Source organism: Salvelinus sp. IW2-2015, linkage group LG16, assembly GCF_002910315.2.
Source record: "Salvelinus sp. IW2-2015 linkage group LG16, ASM291031v2, whole genome shotgun sequence".
Taxonomy (NCBI): Eukaryota; Metazoa; Chordata; class Actinopteri; order Salmoniformes; family Salmonidae; genus Salvelinus; species Salvelinus sp. IW2-2015.
In genome coordinates this window covers 13,871,704-13,894,333 of record NC_036856.1, presented here as the reverse complement: position 1 = coordinate 13,894,333, position 22,630 = coordinate 13,871,704, and the positions used below count along the sequence as shown (strand labels likewise).

The 22,630-nt window shown below is 43.6% G+C and overlaps 1 protein-coding gene across 1 annotated transcript in view; it reads left to right on the top strand.

Annotated features, from left to right (window-relative positions):
* The window catches only part of polrmt (polymerase (RNA) mitochondrial (DNA directed)), a 93,313-nt gene extending 71,182 nt beyond the window's left edge, over nucleotides 1-22,131 (top strand). Inside the window, exons 16-21 of the mRNA XM_024003959.2 lie at nucleotides 2,533-2,585; nucleotides 14,601-14,699; nucleotides 15,637-15,709; nucleotides 17,126-17,217; nucleotides 19,557-19,630; nucleotides 20,655-22,131. Coding sequence (XP_023859727.1) covers nucleotides 2,533-2,585; nucleotides 14,601-14,699; nucleotides 15,637-15,709; nucleotides 17,126-17,217; nucleotides 19,557-19,630; nucleotides 20,655-20,704 — 441 coding nt within the window. The 3' untranslated portion in view covers nucleotides 20,705-22,131. The remainder of the gene's footprint in view (nucleotides 1-2,532; nucleotides 2,586-14,600; nucleotides 14,700-15,636; nucleotides 15,710-17,125; nucleotides 17,218-19,556; nucleotides 19,631-20,654) is intronic.
* Nucleotides 22,132-22,630: the final 499 nt, after the last annotated feature.

Genomic DNA, 22,630 nt, shown 5'->3' with positions numbered 1-22,630 from the left:
GCCCATCTACCAGAAAAACTGTTTTCAAACTAGGGATTTTGTGGCTAATTGAGGAAAGACGGTAATTCTACAAAAAATAATGTTTGTATGAACTACACATTGACACATCCAGCCCAAAGCGGGAGGTTTAAAAATACTTAGTCGCCAAAGTTCCGGAGCATGTCTTTAAGTGTTCTCAGTGCTTTTGATGATTTACTTTTAAGTGAACCAGTGTCGGTGAAAGCACTTCATTTGGAGAGCTTTCAGTTAGTCAGGAGTTCCAGACGAATGAATGGTTCTCTTCACTTGTGGCGGACAGACAGACATTCATTCTTTTCCAGAACCAGCAGTGGTCATGTAATGTGTGCTATGATATGCAGTAGTGTCTGCTGTCTGAAGCCAGTCTTATCTGGTTGTTGATAGATGTTTTCATCACACAAGCCTACTGCCAGGGTGTATCAGTGGGAGGACTGCCCTGGCTGCTTTGGTATGGCTAGATGTAGGAGTGCAAACAGTGAATCCTATTTGATTCCGAGCTCCCAAAATGTTATTTTCTTAGATGGGCATCATTTTGACCCATAACTGAGTTCTTTCTTTCTTAGATGGAGATATACTGCTACAATGATGATGACCTGATCCAGGGATGGGCATCTCCAGTCCTCGGAGTGCTGTCACACTTTTCCCCATCCCTAGCAAACACAGCTGATTTTAAAGTAATTGCATTCTAAACTAAAGATCATGATTAGTGGTTTATTAGACACAAAAGTGTGTCACCAATCAGGCTCCCGAGGACTGGAGTTCCCCAGGCCTGACCTGATCTTTTCCAGTTACGTCCATTTATGTCAATATATCAGGGTACTCTATTATCGTAGAGAGCCTGTTCTGTCTATGGGTAGAGGTTCCCATTCACTGCTAGTCTTATCACTTCGCTTCACCTTCAACCTGAGTATAAAAGACTGTTCTGTTCTTTATTCCTACTGTCTCTGTAGAGCAGTGTTTCTTAATCCTGCTCCTGGGACCCTAAGGAGGGCCCTAGCTCTACACACCTGATTCCACTCTGACCCAGGTCCAAAGGCTTGATGAGTGGATTATTTGAATCAGGTGTGTAGTGCTAGAGCGAAAACAAAAATGTGCTCCCCTTTGGAAGCTCTGCTGTAGAGGAATTGCAGGGCAGAATAACTAATGAGTGAGGCGAGTGATTGAGCAAGGTGTCTCTCACCCCTAATTCTCTCACACTCTATACCATTCTCTCTCTCTTTTTCTGACCCCCCCCCCCCCCCCCACACTCTTTCTCTCATCTCTCCTACATTAAGTGGTTATTCCATTAATGGGGTCTAATAGATTCATAAATCATAGTGATTGATGACCACCCACAGGACTGCATCTCAATTTACCTCATGGCCAGCACACACACACACTCCACCCAAGCTCCAGCTCTCAAGCTATCCTCAGCACTTCAGATGTCCCTCTCAGCTGTGTGCTGCTTGTCTCTCTCATGTTTCTGTCTTCTCTCTGTCCCGGCTCAATGCAGTGTCACCTTGAGCAGGGAACCTCTCTCCTCTACTGCTCTCCGTGTGTGTGTGTGTGTGTGTGTGTGTGTGTGTGTGTGTGTGTGTGTGTGTGTGTGAGAGAGACGGGGAGAAACTAATCTGAGCAGTAATGTGATTGAGGCACTCAGGGGCGTGACAGTGATAGGGCCAATGTGGAGAGCAGTCACTCACATTCGTGACAAAATGGCTTCCCTTACAGCTCTTACAGGGCCAAAGTGATGGGCTCCATTATTCGCCTGGCCAAACTCTCTTCTGTGGCAGAACCTATAGTAGTTAGTGTGTCTGCTCTGTCAGTAGCTGTTGTTGAGCTATTGAGCACTAGTCAGGTTTATTTCTAGGACTACGGTTCCCAACCTGTTCCTTTCCGGGGACCACCAAATAACTGTCAAAAGCTCTTGAGGACCACCATTTTTTTACATAAAATATCTTAGTCAATTCTGTCAGTGAAAGTAACACATGAAATGCCTATTATTACAGATGGATTTTTGTTTGACAGTTTCTAACATCAAGATGCTCCCAACTGTTATTATTTTTGGAAGACAATTGATATTTTGATCCCTTTTTTGATTTATTATAATTGACTCACAGGTTGGAAACTGCTGTCCTAGGAGACAATTACTGTTGTTAGCATGTCACTGTACGCTTGTATGTTGGCTCAAGTCAGGTTTTACCAGTCATTAATGTCTTGTGTTCTATTGTCATTTCTGTGGCAGATGGGCTGGGAATCAATGGGTAGCACTTGTAGGTCAATCAAAGGCTTTCAATAAGAATGGATTCCACATTCATTTGATTTTCCATCAATGTGTTAGAAATGTCAAACAGAAGGACTGCTTTGGGTGTTAGAAGTTTACCCTGTTTGCTTTGTGTGTTTGTTTACAGAATGTCTAATACTAATCCAGTCTCCCCTCTCCCAACCTCCACCATTTCATTGACTGAAATGACATCATCAAACCTACCTGACTCATTCATGTCCTCCTCCCTTTCCCCCCCATGTCTCCTGCAGCTGAAGGCCACCATCCAGTACCTGAGTCTCCAGATCACCCACGACTCTAAAGAGTAAGTTCCTCTCCCTCCAGACCCTTCTAACACTACCAGAGTTGGGATCAATTCTGTTTATATTCCTGTCAGTTGCATTGGACATGGGATTTCTCCATAGGGGAAAGTTGTTACATTCCTGACTTGACTGGAATTGAGATGGAATCGACCCCAACCCTGTCATCCATCGGTATCTTCTCAGGGTTCACTTTTTTTCTCTCCACTCATCTCCAACTTGCTTTAGAGACTTTGACATGTACACCCTGTATAAAAACAGTATCAAGACATGTTTACCTCTTTTGATTGGTCACATTCTGATCCGTTCAGCGACAGCAAGCACATCATCAGGATGATGTGGCAAGTGACACTTTGCGTCTTGAAAATCCTATATTTTAACTTGACTGCTGACATGCAAAACATTTTGGGACTATTAACAGTGGACTAAAGGGAGTTTCTGGTGACGTCGTGAATGGGAAAACAGCTTGAAGACGCAGCTGCGACCCAAATGGAAAACTAGCTAACTACTGTAGTACTATATATTAAGTTGAATAATGACTTTGTCAAGTAGATARAACAACAATTAACGACAGTTCCAGAGGAGACAGGTGAGGACAGAGCCACGGTGTGTGACGACTTGGAAAATATGCTGAGGTGTAACAATATTCGGATCTACCAGGTAGCAGAATGCGTTGAAATAAATGATATGATGAGCTTTGTGAGGGCACTGGTTACGAAGCTGAGAGATACAGAAGCACCGGCAAAGTCCATTATAGTGCAGTTTCTGGACTTTACTGTCAAAGAAACTATTCTACGCCAGGCCTGGGAGCAGAGGCAAGTTACARTTCAGGAGAAAACAATCTACTTTGACAATGATTATTCCCCAGACCTACAGAAGAAAAGGATGTGAGTCCCAGAAGGGATCTAACAGCTGGGAGGGAAAAACATAAAACGAAGTGCCTATATCCAGCCCAACTGAGGATGACACTAAACTCAGGCACGAAGACCTTCAGCACTTTTGATGGATGCAATCCCGAKCCTGAGGGACCTGGGCATCACGGTACAGATGGAAGAAAGAAACCGTCTGGAGAGAGATTTCGAGAGAGACCGATGGCAGGTGCAGGAGGCAGTGACAGAAMTGTGCTGTCAGATATGGATCTGAAGACATTCATCCAGGAAGACGTTTGAAATGTATTACCCCACATTACAATATGTGTTTACACTGAGGTAATGAACACATTGATTTGCGATGTAGATGTAGGCCGCTTTATTTGGTTTAGTTATTGGATGACTTTGTCGACAGATAGTATACATATACAGTATGTTAGCAAGTCTAAAACGTTTTTTCAAACTGATAATAAGTTCAATGGGTCGTGTGCGGGGTGGTGGGAGTCCGGGTTTGAGCAGCAACTTCCTAGGATGGGGATTTGACTCTTTTGGATCATGGCATCCACACAGACTGTGTTTACTCCAGACAGACAGGAAAGGCACAGCTCTCTGGACATATGTCAAAGGGGGATGGTATATTTTATTTGAGATAATCAACAACATTACTTTTTATTTGAGACAACCAGTTTTTGGGGGAGGGGGGGACTGATTTTGTTTGGTTATGTTCCATTTATCCTTGACCATCATATTGAGCTTAGGAGTGAGTTTCTGCACTTCACAGACATTACTTTTTAAAATGGATTTATATGATGAGAGGGAGGGGAGTACAAGTCGAGGAGGGAGTTATGTATCAACGCAAAACAACAGATTAAACGACTAGTTAATTGTATTAGTTATAGTATAAATGTTCAGTAGAACATGTCCAGGAGACACATTTAACAAAGAATTAACTAAAAAATGAAGAAGAGAATGGGTAGATCAAGTATTTAGCGCATCTTTTCATGGTGGGAAAAAAAMATGTGTTGCAATCTTATTTAATAGATCTGTGTGCTCTGCCAAGAATAAAGTGTTGAATGATGATCAGGGTAGATAAGGGTAGTGGGGACAGAAATTTCTATTCTGAACTTGAATGCATCAAAATGAGGACTGCCCAGGGTTCTTTAAAGATATCGCAACTGTAATCGTGGACAATGCAAAAGGGATGGTTATTATTGGCGGGGTCTTTTAATTGCATACAGAATTACAAGCTTGACCYACTTCCTGCTGAGCACAGTCCACATTCTAAGAAATCTAAAGCCCTGGCTGCCATGATGTATGAACTGGGGCTTATTGATACTTGGCGTTCTAAGCATTCCAGAATGAAAGACACATTTTTTCTCAAAGGGTCATGGCAGCTACTCCAGAATATACTTATTTTCTATATCCAAGCAGTATTTACATAAAGTAGAGGAATGCAGCGTTGAAAACTATATCGGACCCCAGTCAAGTATGTCTAAAGATACATCTAGGAATGGAGAAGCACTTTTGACATAACATATTGTAAAGCAAGAGTTACAATGAACATTTGAAAGATTACTTTCTTTTTTTGATAATGATGTATTAATCCATTTTGTGGGAAGGGGCAAAGGCGGTATTAAGAGGGAAGATAATTGCTTTGTCTGCCAAATTAAAGAAGCAGGGTATTGAAAAACAGCAGGGTTTGGAAGATAGTTTAGAGACTTGAACGAGAACATAAAAAAACAAGGGACGATAATACATTGCATAAGTTGAATGAATGTAAACAAAAGTTATATGAGTTATTGACTTACAAAACAGAAGGGACATTTAGATTTACTAATCAAAGATATTATGAGATGGGTAATAGAGCCAGCCAGTTGCTAGTCTTCCAGCTAAGAAAAGCCCAGGCTAGCAGAGTAGTCCCTAAGATAATTCATCCCTTCTCTAAAGCAGAAGTCTCAAAACCAAGTGACATTGCGGAGGTGTTTGCAGCATATTATAAAGACCTTAATGATTCATCAGGACAAGACCATAAACAAGAAAACATTTGAACCCTCTTGTCTAACCTAAATCTCACAAAATGATCACAGGAAGATTGGGCCGAAATGACACGGCCAGTTATAGAGAARGAAATTGAGTAAACCATCAAGAGATTGCAAAATAATAAATCACCAGGGGACAGATGGATACCGAGGTGAAGACCTTCATTGAGGATATTACCCTGGTTTTGTGCAGAGTATATAACTATGCATTATCAAAGGAAGACCCACCCAAAACATGGTCAGAGGCAATCATAACAGTAATCTACAAGGAAGGTAAAGATCCTTCCCAGTGTAGCTCATTCAGGCATATTAGTCTCCTCCCCACGGACCTGAAATTTACTAAGAGAATTCAGAAACATATACAGTAGGGAAACTGATTAACCCGGTTCAGACAGGTTTTATACCTGGCAGACAAATTACTAACAATATTAGGAGGGTATTAAACATTCAGTCACTGGCTAAGGGTAGACAACAAACAGCAATGCTTCTCAGCCTAGATGCGGAGAAGGTATTTGATAGGGTTGATTGGTTATACCTAGAACAAACACTATTGAGAATGGGATTCATTCCATTGTTTATTAAGGATTCGAGTATGGAACTTCAACCCTATATCCAGTGAATGGCTACAGCTCACAATTCATTTCCGGGAACACCCCTTCCTTCATTACTGTTTTTAGGCCCATTACATTGGAGGAAAGTTAGATTGAAGACTGAATGTAAAAGATACACTCTTAAGGTATGGACAGCAGTCCATAATGGCAGAAAGGGTTGATCACAATTGACCCTTTGCTTAGCCCCGCCCCAGAATTTCAGGGAACCAACAGCAGCAACTGGATAGCAACGTTCATCAAGTCCAACACCTCGGAAAAGCTCACGTTTATATTGCATGAAAGCCAATGAGGGCTATGGCAAAAACGGAGAGTTTTCGTTAAAAAAAAACATATTTAAATTGATCAATAATTTAAGTGTACCAGGAGTACATGTCCTTGTGATTCCTGAAATACATAGCCTGTTGAAGTATTTTTCGAATACAAAATTATACTTTTGTTACATTGTTTTCTAACTCAGCTGCTTAGCTAGCTCTCAGTATCATTMACCACCTAACGTTGCTAATACTAACTAGCTTGCTAGCCACTTAATAAAACGTATGTTCTCAATGTACAGTACCAGTCAAAAGTTTGGACACACCTACTCATTTCTACATTGTAGAATAATAGMGAAGACATCAAAACTATGAAATAACACATATGGAATCATGTAGTAACCAAAAAAGTGTTAAACAAATCAAAATGTATTTTATATTTGAGTTTCTTCAAAGTAGCCACCCTTCGCCTTGTTGACAACTTTCCACACTCTTGGCATTTCACTTATTCTACAATTTAGAAAATAATAAAAAATAAAGAAAAGGTGTAGGTGTCAACTTTTGACTGGTACGGTATATATTTATACTAGAGTCTTCAAAGTAGCCACCCTTTGCCCTGACAGCTTTGTAAGGGCTATTTGAACTCCTTCAAGACTGTTGGAAAAGCATTCCCGATGAAGCTGGTTGAGAGAATGCCAAGAATGTGCAAAGCTGTCATCAAGGCAAAGGGTGGCTACTTTGAAGAATTTCAAATATAAAATATAATTTGATTTGTTTTCTACATGATTCCATAGGTGTTATTTCATAGTTTTGATGTCTTCACTATTATTCTACAATGTAGAAAATATTTTTTTTAAATAAAGAAAAACCCTTGAATGAGTAGGTGTGTCCAAACTTTTGACTGGTACTGCATGTTAGCTAGCTAAGTTAGCAATGTTATGAATAAAACTCCCATCTGCTGTCAACATCAGGGTATGATTTTAGAGCACTAGCAAGCTAGTTTGCTCCAAAAGTATTTATAGCTTTCACTGCATGCTGACAGTGAATTCGGAGCCATTCAGTGGCTATCTACACTACAAACATAATTTTACCAGGTTCCCTTTCCCGTGAAGCAACAGTCCACCACAACATACCCAAGAGTTTCCTGATTCGCAAGGGGTAGTCTGTTTAATTTCATTGTGTATTAGAAGGGGATTTCGCCAGTGGTTGAATGGGGAATTGGGCTTCCTGGGAAAATGCTGTCTGAGGTTGCAACAGTAACCAAGGGGGGTGGAGCTTAGCGAAGGGTCAATTAACCAGCTTTTTGAAGCGAATGTTCACAAATCTTTTACTCCGCTCCAAACCAAATTTGGTCTTCCTGCAAATTACATGTTTAGGTACTTCCAGATAAGACAACCTAATGACACACAAGAAATGGGAGGTCATAAAAAAATCAGCATTCAGTGTCGAGCAATATTTCATAAACATATTGGAAGGTCAAATAGCCAAAAACTATGTGTCTCAGTTATATATAAGGTTTCACACGCAGGATGTTAAAGGAAGATGGAAACTAGAAATGAATTTGGTGGTGGAAGATAAATCATGGGAGAGAATTTGTGAAAGTAGTCACAAATGCACTAGTTTGACTGGAACGTGAAGATGAGATGCGTTAACACCTTTCTTGATATCGAAATTGTATGCTGGGGGGGGGGGCTGTGGACCAATGGGAGACCACACACATATCTTCTGGGACTGTCCAAAGTTACAGGGGTTCTGGAAGAACATTAAAAAAGAAGTAGTGAAGACACTCCTAGACATTTAGTTACCACTGGAATCACTTTTCATTTTATTGGGAGCAATACCTTGTAACCTGGATGATAAAATCCACATGTACATGTTAAGGGTACTGTTAGTGATTGCACAGAAAATMACTACGGCCAATTTGGCTCAAACCACAGCCGCCAACTGTAAGTCAAAGGACTCAGAGACTGAAAAATGTGTATGTAATGTAAATTATAACAGCCGGGTTGCGACTAAAGACATATTGTACCCTGCCAAATAACTGTATAGACAAAAACAGGAACGTGTGTGTTAATTCTATTCAATGACATTGAGGTAAACTGCTGTAATTATTATTATTACTTACAGTATTTTTGTCCTTTTAGGGATAGATTTTAAGAAATGGCTATTTCTCTCTCTCTTTCCCTTCCAAAAACATAGAGCATGATGTGAACAATCCTTGACATGTTTTATAATGTATATGTGAACTTTTTGAACTTGAAAAGGAAAGATATGTTCAAAACAATGGGGCCATCTGCACCAGATGGACGGACAGACAGGCCACTGATAGCCCTGGGTAGGGTGGCATTTGGGCTAAAATGTCACCGCTGAATGATTTCTGTAAAAGGGCCATTGAATGTGTGATTAGTATCAGAGGTAGAGCTGGAGGTTGATACACCGTGGTTGTTGTTTGTTGGGTATTTGGTTTGAAACTTTTTTTAAAGTAGCCTATACATATTCCTGTGCAACATAGGAAACTAGGCCTAGTTGGGCTAGTTAGTGTAAATCTTTGAGTGAGTGCCTACACTATAACACTAAACACTAGAGCTGTATCACTAAGATTGGAACAATGCATATGGGTCATTTCTAACTTTAAAATAAAACGTTAATTTCATACTCTGTTCTTCACAATGTCCATGCTGACTGACAGCCATACACGTTTTGTGACTATTTCATCCAGCTCGTGACTGGGACAGAGCTCCCCTTTAATTGCTGCTGTCTGTAGCGTACTGTCTGATCCCTCAGTGGGGTGAGGCCTATGCCTTGTGACAGTCTCCCCATTACTGTGAGGTCTGCCACCGACACCGAGAGAGACCATAAATACCTCACTGACACCGAGAGAGACCATAAATACCTCACTGACACCGAGAGAGACCATAAATACCTCACTGACACCGATGAGAGAAGACCATAAAATCCTCACTGACACCGAGAGAGACCATAAATACCTCACTGACACCGAGAGAGACCATAAATACCTCACTGACACCGAGAGAGACCATAAATACCTCACTGACACCGAGAGAGACCAAAAATACCTCACTGACACCGAGAGAGACCATAAATACTCCACTGACACCGAGAGAGACCATAAATACCTATTGACACCGAGAGAGACCATAAAATACCTCACTGACACCGAGAGAGAACGCATAAAATACCTCACTGACACCGAGAGAGACCATAAATACCTCACTGACACCGAGAGAGACCATAAATACCTCACTGACACCGAGAGAGAGGAGACAGATTGACAGCCTTCTGTCTGACCTGACATTCACCGCAACACACGAGCACGGCGGCACACACCAAAAAGCTTCCTTCTCTTTATCTCAAACTAAAGTGTGTGTGTGTGTGTGCGTGCGTGCGTGCAGAGGGATGCTGCTGCTTATAGAGTTATTCCTCTCAACTTAGATTTCTGCCAGAGAAAGTATCAGTATTTCACAGGCTGCCAGTTACAGCAGAGCTCAGCATTCCCTCCTCTCTGCTGATTTCCCCAGCTTTCACTTGTGTACATACACACAGCTTTGTTTTCGTGAATTTTCAGGACTTTTTGCGGAGCAAAAATGTATTCCCATTCAAAATCCTATTTTTCCTAACTCCTAAACCTTAGCCCTTAAACGTATCCCCAACCCTTAAGCCAAAAATAGCATTTAAAACAAATTCAGGACTTGAAAAAAGTCCTGGCTTTACAAAATGTTTCCTGTTTTCCTACTTTGTCAGAACATTCTGGTCCTGATAAGGTAGGAAAACATGTACTGTACACAAACACGCACACAGTATTGTGGTAATTAGAGTCTTAAAAAGGCCTTTATTAGGGAATGTAAGTAAGTGATGAGGTGGAGTGGTTGGCTGTGGCTCTCCTGTGCTTACAGGCCTCTAACCATCTAACCGTCCCACACTCAGATAGACCACTACCACCAAGCATTCTATCTTTCCCATACAATAACCAGCCCTGMAGTCACACCAGATGTATGTGGCAGGGTTTACAGTCAATCACGGATTACAAAAAGAAAACCAGCCCCGTTGCGGACACCGACGTCTTGCTCCCAGACAAATTAAACAACAACTTTGCTCGCTTTGAGGACAATGCAGTGCCACTGACACAGCCCACTACCAACGCCTGTAGGCTCTCCTTTACTGTGGCCAACGTGAGTAAAACATTTAAACGTGTTAACCCTCGCAAGGCTGCCGGCCCAGACGGCATCCCTAGCCGCGTCCTCAGAGCATGTGCAGACCAGCTGGCTGGTATGTTTACGAACATATTCAATCAATCCCTGTCCCAGTCTGCTGTGGCCACATGCTTCAAGATGGCCACCATTGTTCCTGTTCCCAAGAAAGCAAAGGTTACTGAACTAAATGACTATTGCCCCGTAGCACTCACTTCTGTCATCATGAAGTGCTTTGAGAGGCTAGTCAAGGATCATATCACCTCTACCTTACCTGACACKCTAGACCCACTGCAATTTGCTTACCACCCCAACAGGTGTGGACCTGTCGCCATCACACTGGACACTGCCCTATCCCATCTGGACAAGAGGAATACCTATGTAAGAATGCTGTTCATTGACTACAGCTCAGCATTTAACACCATGATACCCTCCAAACTCGTCATTAAGCTCGAAACCCTGGATCTCGACCCCGCCCTGTGCAACTGTGTCCTGGACTTTCTGACAGGCCGCCCCCAGGTGGTGAGGGTAGGAAACAACATCTCTACCCCGCTGATCCTCAACACTTGGGCCCCACAAGGGTGCAATCTCAGCCCTCTCCTGTACTCCCTGTTGATCCATGATTACGTGACCATGCACGCTTCCAGCTCAATCATCAAGTTTGTAGACGACACTACAGTGGTAGGCTTGATTACCAACAACGACAAGACATCCTACAGGGAGGAGGTGAGGGCACTCTGAGTGTGGTGTCAGGAAAACAACCTCTCACTCAATGTCAACAAAACAAAGGAGATGATCATGGGCTTTAGGAAACAGCAGAGGGAGCACCCCCCCATCCACATTGACGGGACAGTAGTGGAGAAGGTGGATAGTTTTATAAGTTCCTCGGCGTACACATCACGGGCAAACTGAAATGGTCTACCCACACAGACAGCATGGTGAAGGCGGCGCAACAGTGCCTCTTCAACCTCAGGAGGCTGAAATATTTCTTGCCACTTAAAACACTCACAAACTTTTACAGATGCACAATCGAGAGCATCCTGTCGGGCTGTATCACCGCCTGGTAGGGCAACTGCTCCGGCCACAAGCGCAGGGCTCTCTAGAGGTTAGTGGGGTCTGAACAAAGTATTTAGCGGGGGCAAACTACCTGCCCTCCAGGACACCTACAGCACCCGATGTCACAGGAAGGCCAAAAAGCTCATCAAGGACAACAACCACCCGAGCCACTGCCTGTTTACCCCGCTATCATCCAGAAGGCGAGGTCAGTACAGGTGCATCAAAGCTGGGACCGAGAGACTGAGAAACAGCTTCTATCTCAAGGCCATCCGACTGTTAAACAGCCATCGCTAACATAGAGTGACTGCTGCCAACATACAGACTCAAATCTCTGGCCACTTTAATACATTTAATAAATGGATTTAATAAAGGTATTACTAGTCACTTTAAATAACGGCACTTTAATAATGTCTACATATCCTACATTACTAATCTCATATGTATTTACTGTATTCTATAGCATCTACTGCATCTTGCCTATGCCGCACGGCCATCGCTCATCCATATATTTATATAAACATATTCTTATTCATCCCATTTGTGTGTGTATAAGGTAGTTGTGTTTGTTAGATTACTTGTTAGATTACTTGCTATTACTGCACTGTCGGAACTAGAAACACAACCATTTCACTACGCTCGCATTAACATCTGCTAACCATGTGTTTGTGACCAATAAAATGTGATTTGATTTGACTAACTGTTGCTAAAGTGCTTGAAGCTAAACTCCCAGTCTATCCCATTCCCATAGAGACAAAGTTAACCGCATAGTTTTTCAGAGTAGGTAGAATTTACCCTAAGCACTGATACAGGCTTGGCTATTTTTCTCCATCACTCTGGCCAGTTCCCAGCCAAAATGCGTTACAGGGAGTGGAGTTGACATCTGTATAGCTGGCATGCCTATGTCTAGTCTGTGCTGCTGGGTGATCCCAAGCTATTATCCCCTTGTACTCCATCCTCATTACAAGTGCACTGGAGCAGTGGGTTGGGAGGGCAGGGCCAGGCTAATGAGGATAATGTGTGCATATACAGATTGGGAAAGTGCTCACTTTCAGCAGAGGTCGATGTACATTTACATTTCTCCAACCTTCAGTTGGATCACAGTTGCAAAAACAGCTACTAATACTGCAATATGTTTTTCTTTTCTCGCCAACACCCAATTAGCTGGAAGCTTACACGGGAAATTGGAAGTTTAGAGTGCAGTTGTTATTGGCGAGATGCCTTTGCACGTGAACATCTGTTCTGTTGTTTCTTTGTCACTCATTCATAATTCATATCTACCATCAGTGATTTATGACTTGGAAACTGGCGTTTCAGTTCCTTGCATCATCAGGGACTTCATAGTGGGGGTATGTGAGAGAAACATACACTGCTCAAAAAAAATAAGGGAACACTTAAACAACACAATGTAACTCCAAGTCAATCACACTTCTGTGAAATCAAACTGTCCACTTAGGAAGCAACACTGATTGACAATAATTTCACTGCTGTTGTGCAAATGGATAGACAACAGGTGGAAATTATAGGCAATTAGCAAGACACCCCAATAAAGGAGTGGTTTCTGCAGGTGGTGACCACAGACCACTTCTCAGTTCCTATGCTTCCTGGCTGATGTTTTGGTCACTTTTGAATGCTGGCGGGGCTTTCACTCTAGTGTAGCATGAGACGGAGTCTACAACCACCAAGTGGCTCAGGTAGTGCAGCTCATCCAGGATGGCACATCAATGCGAGCTGTGGCAAGAAGGTTTGCTGTGTCTGTCAGCGTAGTGTTCAGAGCATGGAGGCGCTACAGGAGACAGGCCAGTACATCAGGAGACGTGGAGGAGGCCGTAGGAGGGCAACAACCCAGCAGCAGGACCGCTACCCTCGCCTTTGTGCAAAGAGGAGCAGGAGGAGCACTGCCAGAGCCCTGCAAAATGCCCTCCAGCAGGCCACAAATGTGCATGTGTCTGCTCAAACGGTCAGAAACAGACTCCATGAGGGTGGTATGAGGGCCCGACGTCCACAGGTGGGGTTGTGCTTACAGCCCAACACCGTGCAGGACGTTTGGCATTTGCCAGAAAACACCAAGATTGGCAAATTCGCCACTGGCGCCCTGTGCTCTTCACAGATGAAAGCAGGTTCACACTGAGCACGTGACAGACGTGACAGAGTCTGGAGACGCCGTGGAGAACGTTCTGCTGCCTGCAACATCCTCCAGCATGACCGGTTTGGCGGTGGGTCAGTCATGGTGTGGGGTGGCATTTCTTTGGGGGCCGCACAGCCCTCCATGGGCTCGCCAGAGGTAGCCTGACTGCCATTAGGTACCGAGATGAGATCCTCAGACCCCTTGTGAGACCATATGCTGGTGCGGTTGGCCCTGGGTTCCCTAATGCAAGACAATGCTAGACCTCATGTGGCTGGAGTGTGTCAGCAGTTCTGCAAGAGGAAGGCATTGATGCTATGGACTGGCCGCCGTTCCCCAGACCTGAATCCAATTGAGCACATCTGGGACATCATGTCTCGCTCCATCCACCAACGCCAGTTGCACACAGATGTCCAGGAGTTGGCAGATGCTTTAGTCCAGGTCTGGGAGAGATCCCTCAGGAGACCATCCGCCATCTCATCAGGAGCATGCCCAGGCGTTGTAGGGAGGTCATACAGGCACGTGGAGCCACACACACTACTGAGCCTCATTTTGACTTGTTTTAAGGACATTACATCAAAGTTGGATCAGCCTGTAGGGTGGTTTTCCACTTTAATTTTGATTGTGACTCCAAATCCAGACCTCCATGGGTTGATAAATTTGATTTCCATTGATAATTTTGTGTGATTTTGTTGTCAGCACATTCAACTATGTAAAGAAAAAAGTATTTAATAAGAATATTTCATTCATTCAGATCTAGTGTGTTTATTTTAGTGTTCCCTTAATTTTTTGAGCAGTGTAGTTAGCGTGTGACTGTGTGTGTCTTCTCCTGTTGTGAATAACTCTCCTGTTTTTCATCCACAGGAGACCAGACACTGTGAAACAGAAGAATGCCTTCCCTCCTAACTTCATCCACTCTCTGGACTCCACACACATGATGCTGACCGCTCTCTACTGCTACAGGTACACTAAGGCCTAACCTATAACCTCTGACCCACACCACACTCTACAACAGGGATGGGGAAACTGGTGGCAGGCTGCATCAATTTCCAAGGAGGTCTCAAATTGCTGTTGAGAGTTAAAAAAAACTAGAATAGGCCTATTTCTAAAATGTGGTTGTGCATCAGCAGTTTTTCTCTTGTCACTCACTGACAGTCACTCAATTATCTAAACTTTTAGTATTGTGGTCAAATTACCGACTGAGGGGCCCCCATTAATTTTCTTAGTCACTCTCACTCAGATATCATATTCAAAACTGCAAACATTTCTCTGAACCCTATGGCAAAATAAGTAGAGTTGCAGGAAATAAGCTGTAGAATTGCACATTTTCTCTCCGGTCCATGGAAAACTGTGTAGAATTGCACATTTTCTCTCCGGTCCATGGAAAACTGTGTAGAATTGCACATTTTCTCTCCGGTCCATGGAAAACTGTGTAGAATTGCAAGAAATTTGTTATAAAATTGCTACATTTTCTCTACACCCCATGGCAAAATGTGTAGAATTGGGGCCCGACAAAATGTCACTTATGGCCCCCAAAAGGCTAGGGCCGGCTCTGACTGCATGTATGGGTACGCAGACCCTCGGGCCACTGCCCCTCATGATGAGTTCAGATTTTATGTTGGCCCCACCACCATCAAAGTTGCCAATCCCTGCTCTAGCCTGCTACGGTATAAGCTCTCATGACCCCTTTGAAATCTGCATGGGATAGCCATCTGAATAACCATCTCTGTTTGAACCCATAAACTGTTGTCATACTATGTCACAGTGATTCAAGTCTTAGTATGTCTCCCAGGCTGTGTAACCTCATGTTACGGTGTCCAGTTTCCACCACGATTTCCTTCCACCMCGTCTAGCCCTATATCTCATGTCTCTCTCCTTCTTCCTCTGTGTGCTTCTCCAGRGCCGGCCTGACGTTCGTCTCCGTCCACGACTGCTTCTGGACCCACGCCATCACAGTCGACACCATGAACAAGGTACGTCATCTTCATTTTCTTCTATCACCTTCGTCATTCCTCCTTTGACCTTAGCACACAGCTCCTTGTGGCTAGGTGTGGTAGTATACTTAAGCAATAAGGCCCAAGGAGGTGTGGTYTATGGCCAATATACCACGGCTAAGGGCTGTTCTTACGCATGAAGCAACGCAGAGTGCCTGGACACAGGCCTCAGTCGTGGTATACTGGCCAAATACCGCAAATCCCCGAGTTGCCTTATTGCTGTTATAAACTGGTTATCAACGTAATTAGAACAGAAAAAATAAAGGTCGTGTCATACCCGTGGTATACGGTCTGATATACCACAGTTGTCAGCCAATCAGCATTCAAGGTTTGAACTACCCAGAGTATAATACCCCATATAGGCCTTCCCTAGTGGCCAGAGTCAATTACTTTACACCACTGGCTGCCTGGCTGTTAATACATGGCTTTACAGCTATTGGCAGCAGACAGCACCATATGTCCCAGAGTTGCATCCTGTTACAGAGGGCCATTACGGAGTATAGATGGCTGTGTTGGCCTGTCCTTTTTAGCGTGACTCCGAGGTGTCAACAACACTAAATTGAGACGCTCCGAGGTGTCAACAACACTAAATTGAGACGCTCTGTTGAGATACAAAATGGCCGAATTACCATAATGGTATTTCTGTGTGAATTATGTTAAGGAAAGTGCTATTTCTTCATCCAATCTCCAATGATTAGCATTGAAGCGGTTATTCACAGTGTGGTTATTTCTTGTCATGTTTAAATCTCAAAGTGCCCTTCCCTCATTACATAGCCAATTGAACACAAAGGCTAGGGGCAGCACTCTAAATATCTTGGTCAGCACCTTAACATATGACATGGGATTTTATATTATCATATTTCTATTCTTCAGGCGAGCATTACATTAGCACCGACCTGGCAGCATAAATGAATGGCCCCAGTCACTCTAGCTAGTCTCCTATCCCTTTCCTTCTCCATTTCTACCTCTACCTCCTCTCCTTCTCTCCTCCTGTCCTCCCCTGTTGTCTATGTAGTATCAGGGTCTGTGACCGGTCTCCTCTCCTTCCTCTCGGAGGGATTGTGAGCGTTTCATCAACCTAGTTTAGATCTCCCCAGTCACACAATGGAGACCGACAGGACTGGAGAGGACAAATGGAGCAACCCCAATGGAGATCATTAGCATAACTCACCCTACAGCAGTGTGACTTAGAGTCCTTTGTCAATGAAGCTGGAGAGTTGAGTAGTGTTGTTGGTTCTGCTTGTATCATGAGGACAGAGTAAGTGACTCTCTCGGGTTGCCAGATCACTCTAGAACTCCCTGTACAGTCAAATGCCAGTGTTGAATAGAGTGATTGCTTGAGTGTTGGGAGTACAGTAGAGTGACTGTGTGTGTTGTGCTRTCTTGGGTTGCCAGGTTTGCCGGGAGCAGTTTGTGGCACTGCACAGCCAGCCCATTCTTCAAGAGCTGTCCAACTTCCTACTGAAAAAATACTGCTCTGGGCAACTGTAAGTTTCTACACACCACACACACTGGACCACTGATACACCACACTGGGACTGGCAGTTTAGTTTGCTTTATTTAGCTATAAGATAGAAGGAGGAAAGGAGCATAGAGGGGAAAAAAGTGCTGGGGAGGGGAAAAACCTGACTTTATATGTCTTTATATGCAAACCCCGCCTATTTTGTGCATTAACAGAACTTGTTATTGCACATTGTGCATTTTTACTGAGAGTACATAACTCAACAAAAAGTAGATGCAACAGCACTGTCGATTAAACTTTCACTTTCTCTCAGCCATGTATGCAAAGAATGTACAAACATTCATCTACTTGGGAGTTTACTGCTGTGATCTCTCTCTCTCACCCTGTATACGCTATGTACTTGTTAAGCCTGGACAAGCCAGAGCTGGACTTTAATGATATGCAGTGCATTCAGACACTATTCAGACCCCTTGACTTTTTCCACGTTTTGTTATGTTAGTCTTATTCTAAAATGGTTTAAATAGTTTTTTTCTTCTTATCAATCTACACACATAATAATGATGATGCAAAAATAGTGTTGTTTTTTTGGCAAATGTATAAAGAATAACAAAAATGATAGCACATTTACATAGTATTCAGACCATTTACTCAGTTCTTTGTTGAAGCATCGAGTGTTCTTGGATATGACGCTACAAGCTTGGCACACCTGTATTTGGGGAGTTTCTCCCATTCTTCTCTGCAGATCCTATCAAGCTCTGTCAGGTTGGATGGGGAGAATCGCTGTACAGCTATTTTCAGGTCTCTCCAGAGATGTTCGATCAGGTTCAAGTCCGGGCTCTGGTTGGGCCACTCAAGGTCATTGACACTTGTCCCGAAGCCACTCCTGCGTTGTCTTGGCTGTGTGCTTAGGGTCGTTAACCTGTTAGAAGATTAACCTTCGCCCCCAGACTGAGGTCCTGAGCGCTCTGGAGCAGGTTTTCAAGGATCTCTCTGCTCCGTTAATCGTTCCCTCGATCCTGACTAGTCTCCCAGTCCCTCCCAGTCCCTGCCACTGAAAAACATCCACACATCATGATGCTGACACGACCATGGTTCACCGTAGGGATGGTGCCAGGTTTAGTCCAGGCATGACGCTTGGTATTCAGGCCAAAGAGATCAATCTTGGTTTCATCAGACCAGCGAATCAGGTTCTTGGTCACCTCTCTGACAAAGGCCCTTCTCCCCTGATTGCTCAGTTTGGCCGGGCAGCCAGCTCTAGGAAGAGTCTTGGTGGTTCCAAACTTCAACCATTTAAGAATGATGGAGGCCACTGTGTTCTTGGGGACCTTCAATGCTGCATAAAGGTTTTGGTACCCTTCCCCAGATCTGTGCCTCGACACAATCCTGTCTCGGAGCTCTACGGACAATTCCTTCAACCTCATGGCTTAGTTTTTGCTCTGACATGCACTGTCAACTGTGGGACCTTATATAGACAAGCGTGCCTTTCCAAATCATGTCCAAGCAATTGAATTTACCACAGGTGGACTCCAATCAAGTTGTAGAAACATCTCAAGGATGATCAATGGAAACTGGATGCACCTGAGCTCAATTTCGAGGCTCATAGCAAAAGGTCTGAATACTTATGTAAATAAGGTTTTTCTTTTTTTTATTTGTAATACATTTGCAAAAATTCTAAAAACCTGTTTTCACTTTGTCATTATGGGGTATTTTGTGTAGATTGACGATTTATTAAAATTAATTTAAAAATAAATGTAAAACAAGTCTGTAACTACACAAAATGTGTAAGGGAATGGGTCTGAATACTTTCCTAATGCACTGTAGTTGCATGGTAAAGCATACACACATCGTTAAAGTAATAATCATTTCAGCACTGTAGAAACTAAACATAATAAACGCTGGATGGGCTTTTAACTATGCTATCCAATACAGACATGATTTTTAACGTGAACAAATTCCCAGATCCCAGACTGCCTTTGAAGGTAAATGTGTTTAGAATCTCAACAGACCACTTGTATTACAGTAAAAAGGCTGTTTTACTGTTAGTGAGGTTGCTTGTAAAAAGTTTTGTTTTTACGGTAATCCCCTGGGCTTGGGTTAAGTGTACATGGTATCCACACTGCTCCTTCTGTGGGGTAATTGGGCACCTCAGGCCCTCACCCCCTGTGCCCAGGCCCCGTGAGGTCATTAGTCCCTAGGAGGAGAGGCGAGGAGAGACAGAGGAAGGCTGGAGCTTAGGGAGATGAGCCTGAGGATCCTGCACCACTGTCCTGCTCTTCTCACTAACCGGGACTCCTGACCAACCTCTCACCACCACAACAACAACAGTTAAATAAGGCTTTTATCCTGTCCTCCCTTCTCCTCCAGGAGCGAGGTCAAAAGCAAAAAGTTTCTGGAGTACCGTAGAATGCTGCTGCTGCTGGCCAAAGTGCCCCAAACAGGTCAGTGTTTTTCTCTCTCTCTGCCTCGTTCTCTCTCTGCCTCGTTCTCTCTTTGCATCTCTCTCTGACTCTCTTTTGTGCGTCTCTCTCTCTGTATCTTTGTCTCTCTCTCTCTGCACCCTATGTGACCTGTGTGTTCTGTCCATCAGATTCCACCTCTAATCCCCACAGCATAGACAAAGAGGATGATTGATAACAGCGTCCGTTGTTCTGTCAGCACCACGTCCATCCATCAGTTCTGAAGGAGGCTTTACGTAACCTCTCTCTCTCTCTGTCTCTCTGTCCATCTGTAGTGGTTGGTTGGCACCAGCAGCTGAATTGCATAAAATTGATTACCATTAATTGTCCCCACACTCCACCCGCATTCATAATCTATTTACATGGCCCAGGCAGATGTGGTGGTCTGCTTTGTGTCCGAACCATACAGAGGCCATCACCACGGTAACCCCTGGCTGTCTCCTCTAACAGGATACAGTGGATGAATACTAGCTGGACATAATCCAGGATGATTTTCTGCATCACTCTGCCAGGTTACATTGAACAGGTCGTGGTTAATTTCAGCATCGCCCATTGTTATACAACATAATCGGAACATTTTGTTCCTCTCACATAGTAGGTTACATGTATTAGTTGAGATAGAATAGCTATGCACAGAGTGGGTGTCTTGCCTAGCTGTCATTTCCCCTCTAATGACAGAATCAGTATTATAATCTGGTGCCTTATATAGACAGACAGGCCCCTCCCTGCTCCTACACTCACATATGACAGGTTACAGTCAGCAGTCTGGCCCACCTATATAATGGTAGGGGAAGCATTGACTCCTATAATATATCTATAGGAGTCGACAGTCATGTACAGGGGCAACTTTTCAGAGTTGAATTCACTGCGGATCTGAAGATAGAGATTGATATTAGACTTGATCAATCACTCAGAATTGGACAACAATATTTGACAGATCAAAACTTAAGCAATCATCACGCATCACTTTTCACTGAGATGAGTTTGTGTTGTGTTTGTCTCCCAGGCAACTTTGATCTCCAGCGGGTAAAGGATTCCACTTACTTCTTCAGCTGAGAGGAACAGACAGACAGGAAGCAGAAGCCAATGGAGGGAGATGAGTGGGATTGACAGGCTGTGAGGCTGAACACTGGGGGGGCTGCGTGGGGCTGGGAGGCTGGGAGGTCTTGTCTCCCTCAGACATCGGCTGATTGATCCACAGCCCGCTGGGCGAAGCCAAGGCCTTCGGAAGCAGCTCAATCACTCATAGTGACCCAGACAGCCAGCTACAGACCATTGTGGGAGGAGAGGCCAGCTCTGGAGAGGAGAGGAGAGGAGAGCAGCTTCCCCACTCTGGACTGAAGATCTCAACAGAGCTCAATTATGACCCATGCGTTGACTTTCACTCTCCTGTTACTGTAGTGTGTGGATGGTTGTGAGAGAATGTTTCCGTGTGTCAATGTGTGCGAATGACATTTCTTGACGAGAATGTGAGCGTTGCATTATACTGTATTACGCTCGTGTTCCTCGCACCTGTGTGTCCTCCCCTTATTAGGAATACCCCCATTACATAAAGAGCCAGAGACACTAAGAGAGACTTCTGAGTGAGCGTTGATCAGCGGTGTAGCCCAGTGTGGTCAGTCTGTGCCCTCCATCTCCCCTCCTTCTCTGGGCAGAGTCGGTCGGCTCTCTCCCTCCGGCTAACACCTGGGTCATTAAGCACATGATCCTGCCTTTCATCGATTCAGAGGCACCCAGGAAGAGATGCCCACTCTCACATTTCGAGCGATACTTAATTTACCTCACAAGTTTCCAATAGAGACAGTTACTCTCACTTACAGAGAGAGGGAAGAAGATAGAAATAATGGATGGGAATGAGGGAGAAATCTGTGACTTCGTGTTCTTATTTTCACCTTTTGGAGTAATTAAGCAATAGATTTTTTTAAATAAACATGTATTTCTTAAAGCATCTCTTGTTCATTTGATGATAAGCATTTTGAATGGATTATGTGTTTACAGACATGGGGATTTATTTCATTATATCTGTACCCTTTAATTGTATCGAGCATCATAAGATGGTCTCCTTTTATGAGGCACCACAAAGGGTTTGAAGAATTGCTAATCAACAAAGTTTATATTTTTCTGGGCCAGTGCCCACATCTAGAGGTAAAAAAAAGCAGGAATAGTATCTGATCTGAGCTTCAAACGCTACAGCAGTTTCAGACAAAAGGTGTTGAGTCGATGTTCAAATGCAAATGTAGCCTAGACCCAAACAGAACTGGCTGTGAGAGGGAGGACGTCATGAAATATGGATGATCCTGCAAAAAAAAGCCACATTCTTTTTTTCTGCTTATCCACTCTGTGTAACTGGTCATTTGTTTACCATGAATCTGGCACAGTTACAATTGTATGTAGCTTTCTTTTAGTGTTGCAGTTGAAACGGAATACTTCGGCGACACTACTTAAATTAAACCATTTCATAAATATAGTATTACTGAACAATTCGCATGCCATCTGTCTCGTGCCATCTGTTTACCAACTCCTCATAATGTTCACAAGTGATTACAAAGAAGTCATATTTGCTCTTTAGGCATGGATACATCCTCTTATTCTGAGCAAAGCCCTCTATCATTAACTCAAGTGCCTTGTTTGCAATCACTTCAGAGCCATCTGTATTAATTCCACACTTAGACTTGGTTCATTTTCAGATTTCAATTAAACGGACTGGTTTTTACTCGGCCTTTCCCACTATGCCTCTCGCTGTGTTATAAGCATGTTGATTGTGAGAGGTCCTCTGTTACCGTTGTGTAATTTCAATGACAAAGCAAATCAAGTCGGGGTCCTCGAATGGTCTAAAAAGCACTCCCTGCATGTCTCAGCTCTCTCTTCTCCCCGTCAGTGTTCAAGGGCACAGCTCTGATTGTTACTGTGAAGTGCTTTCAGGTTCTCATACACTTACGCATATCCCCTTTCACAACTTGGCCACTGACGCAGAGCACAGAG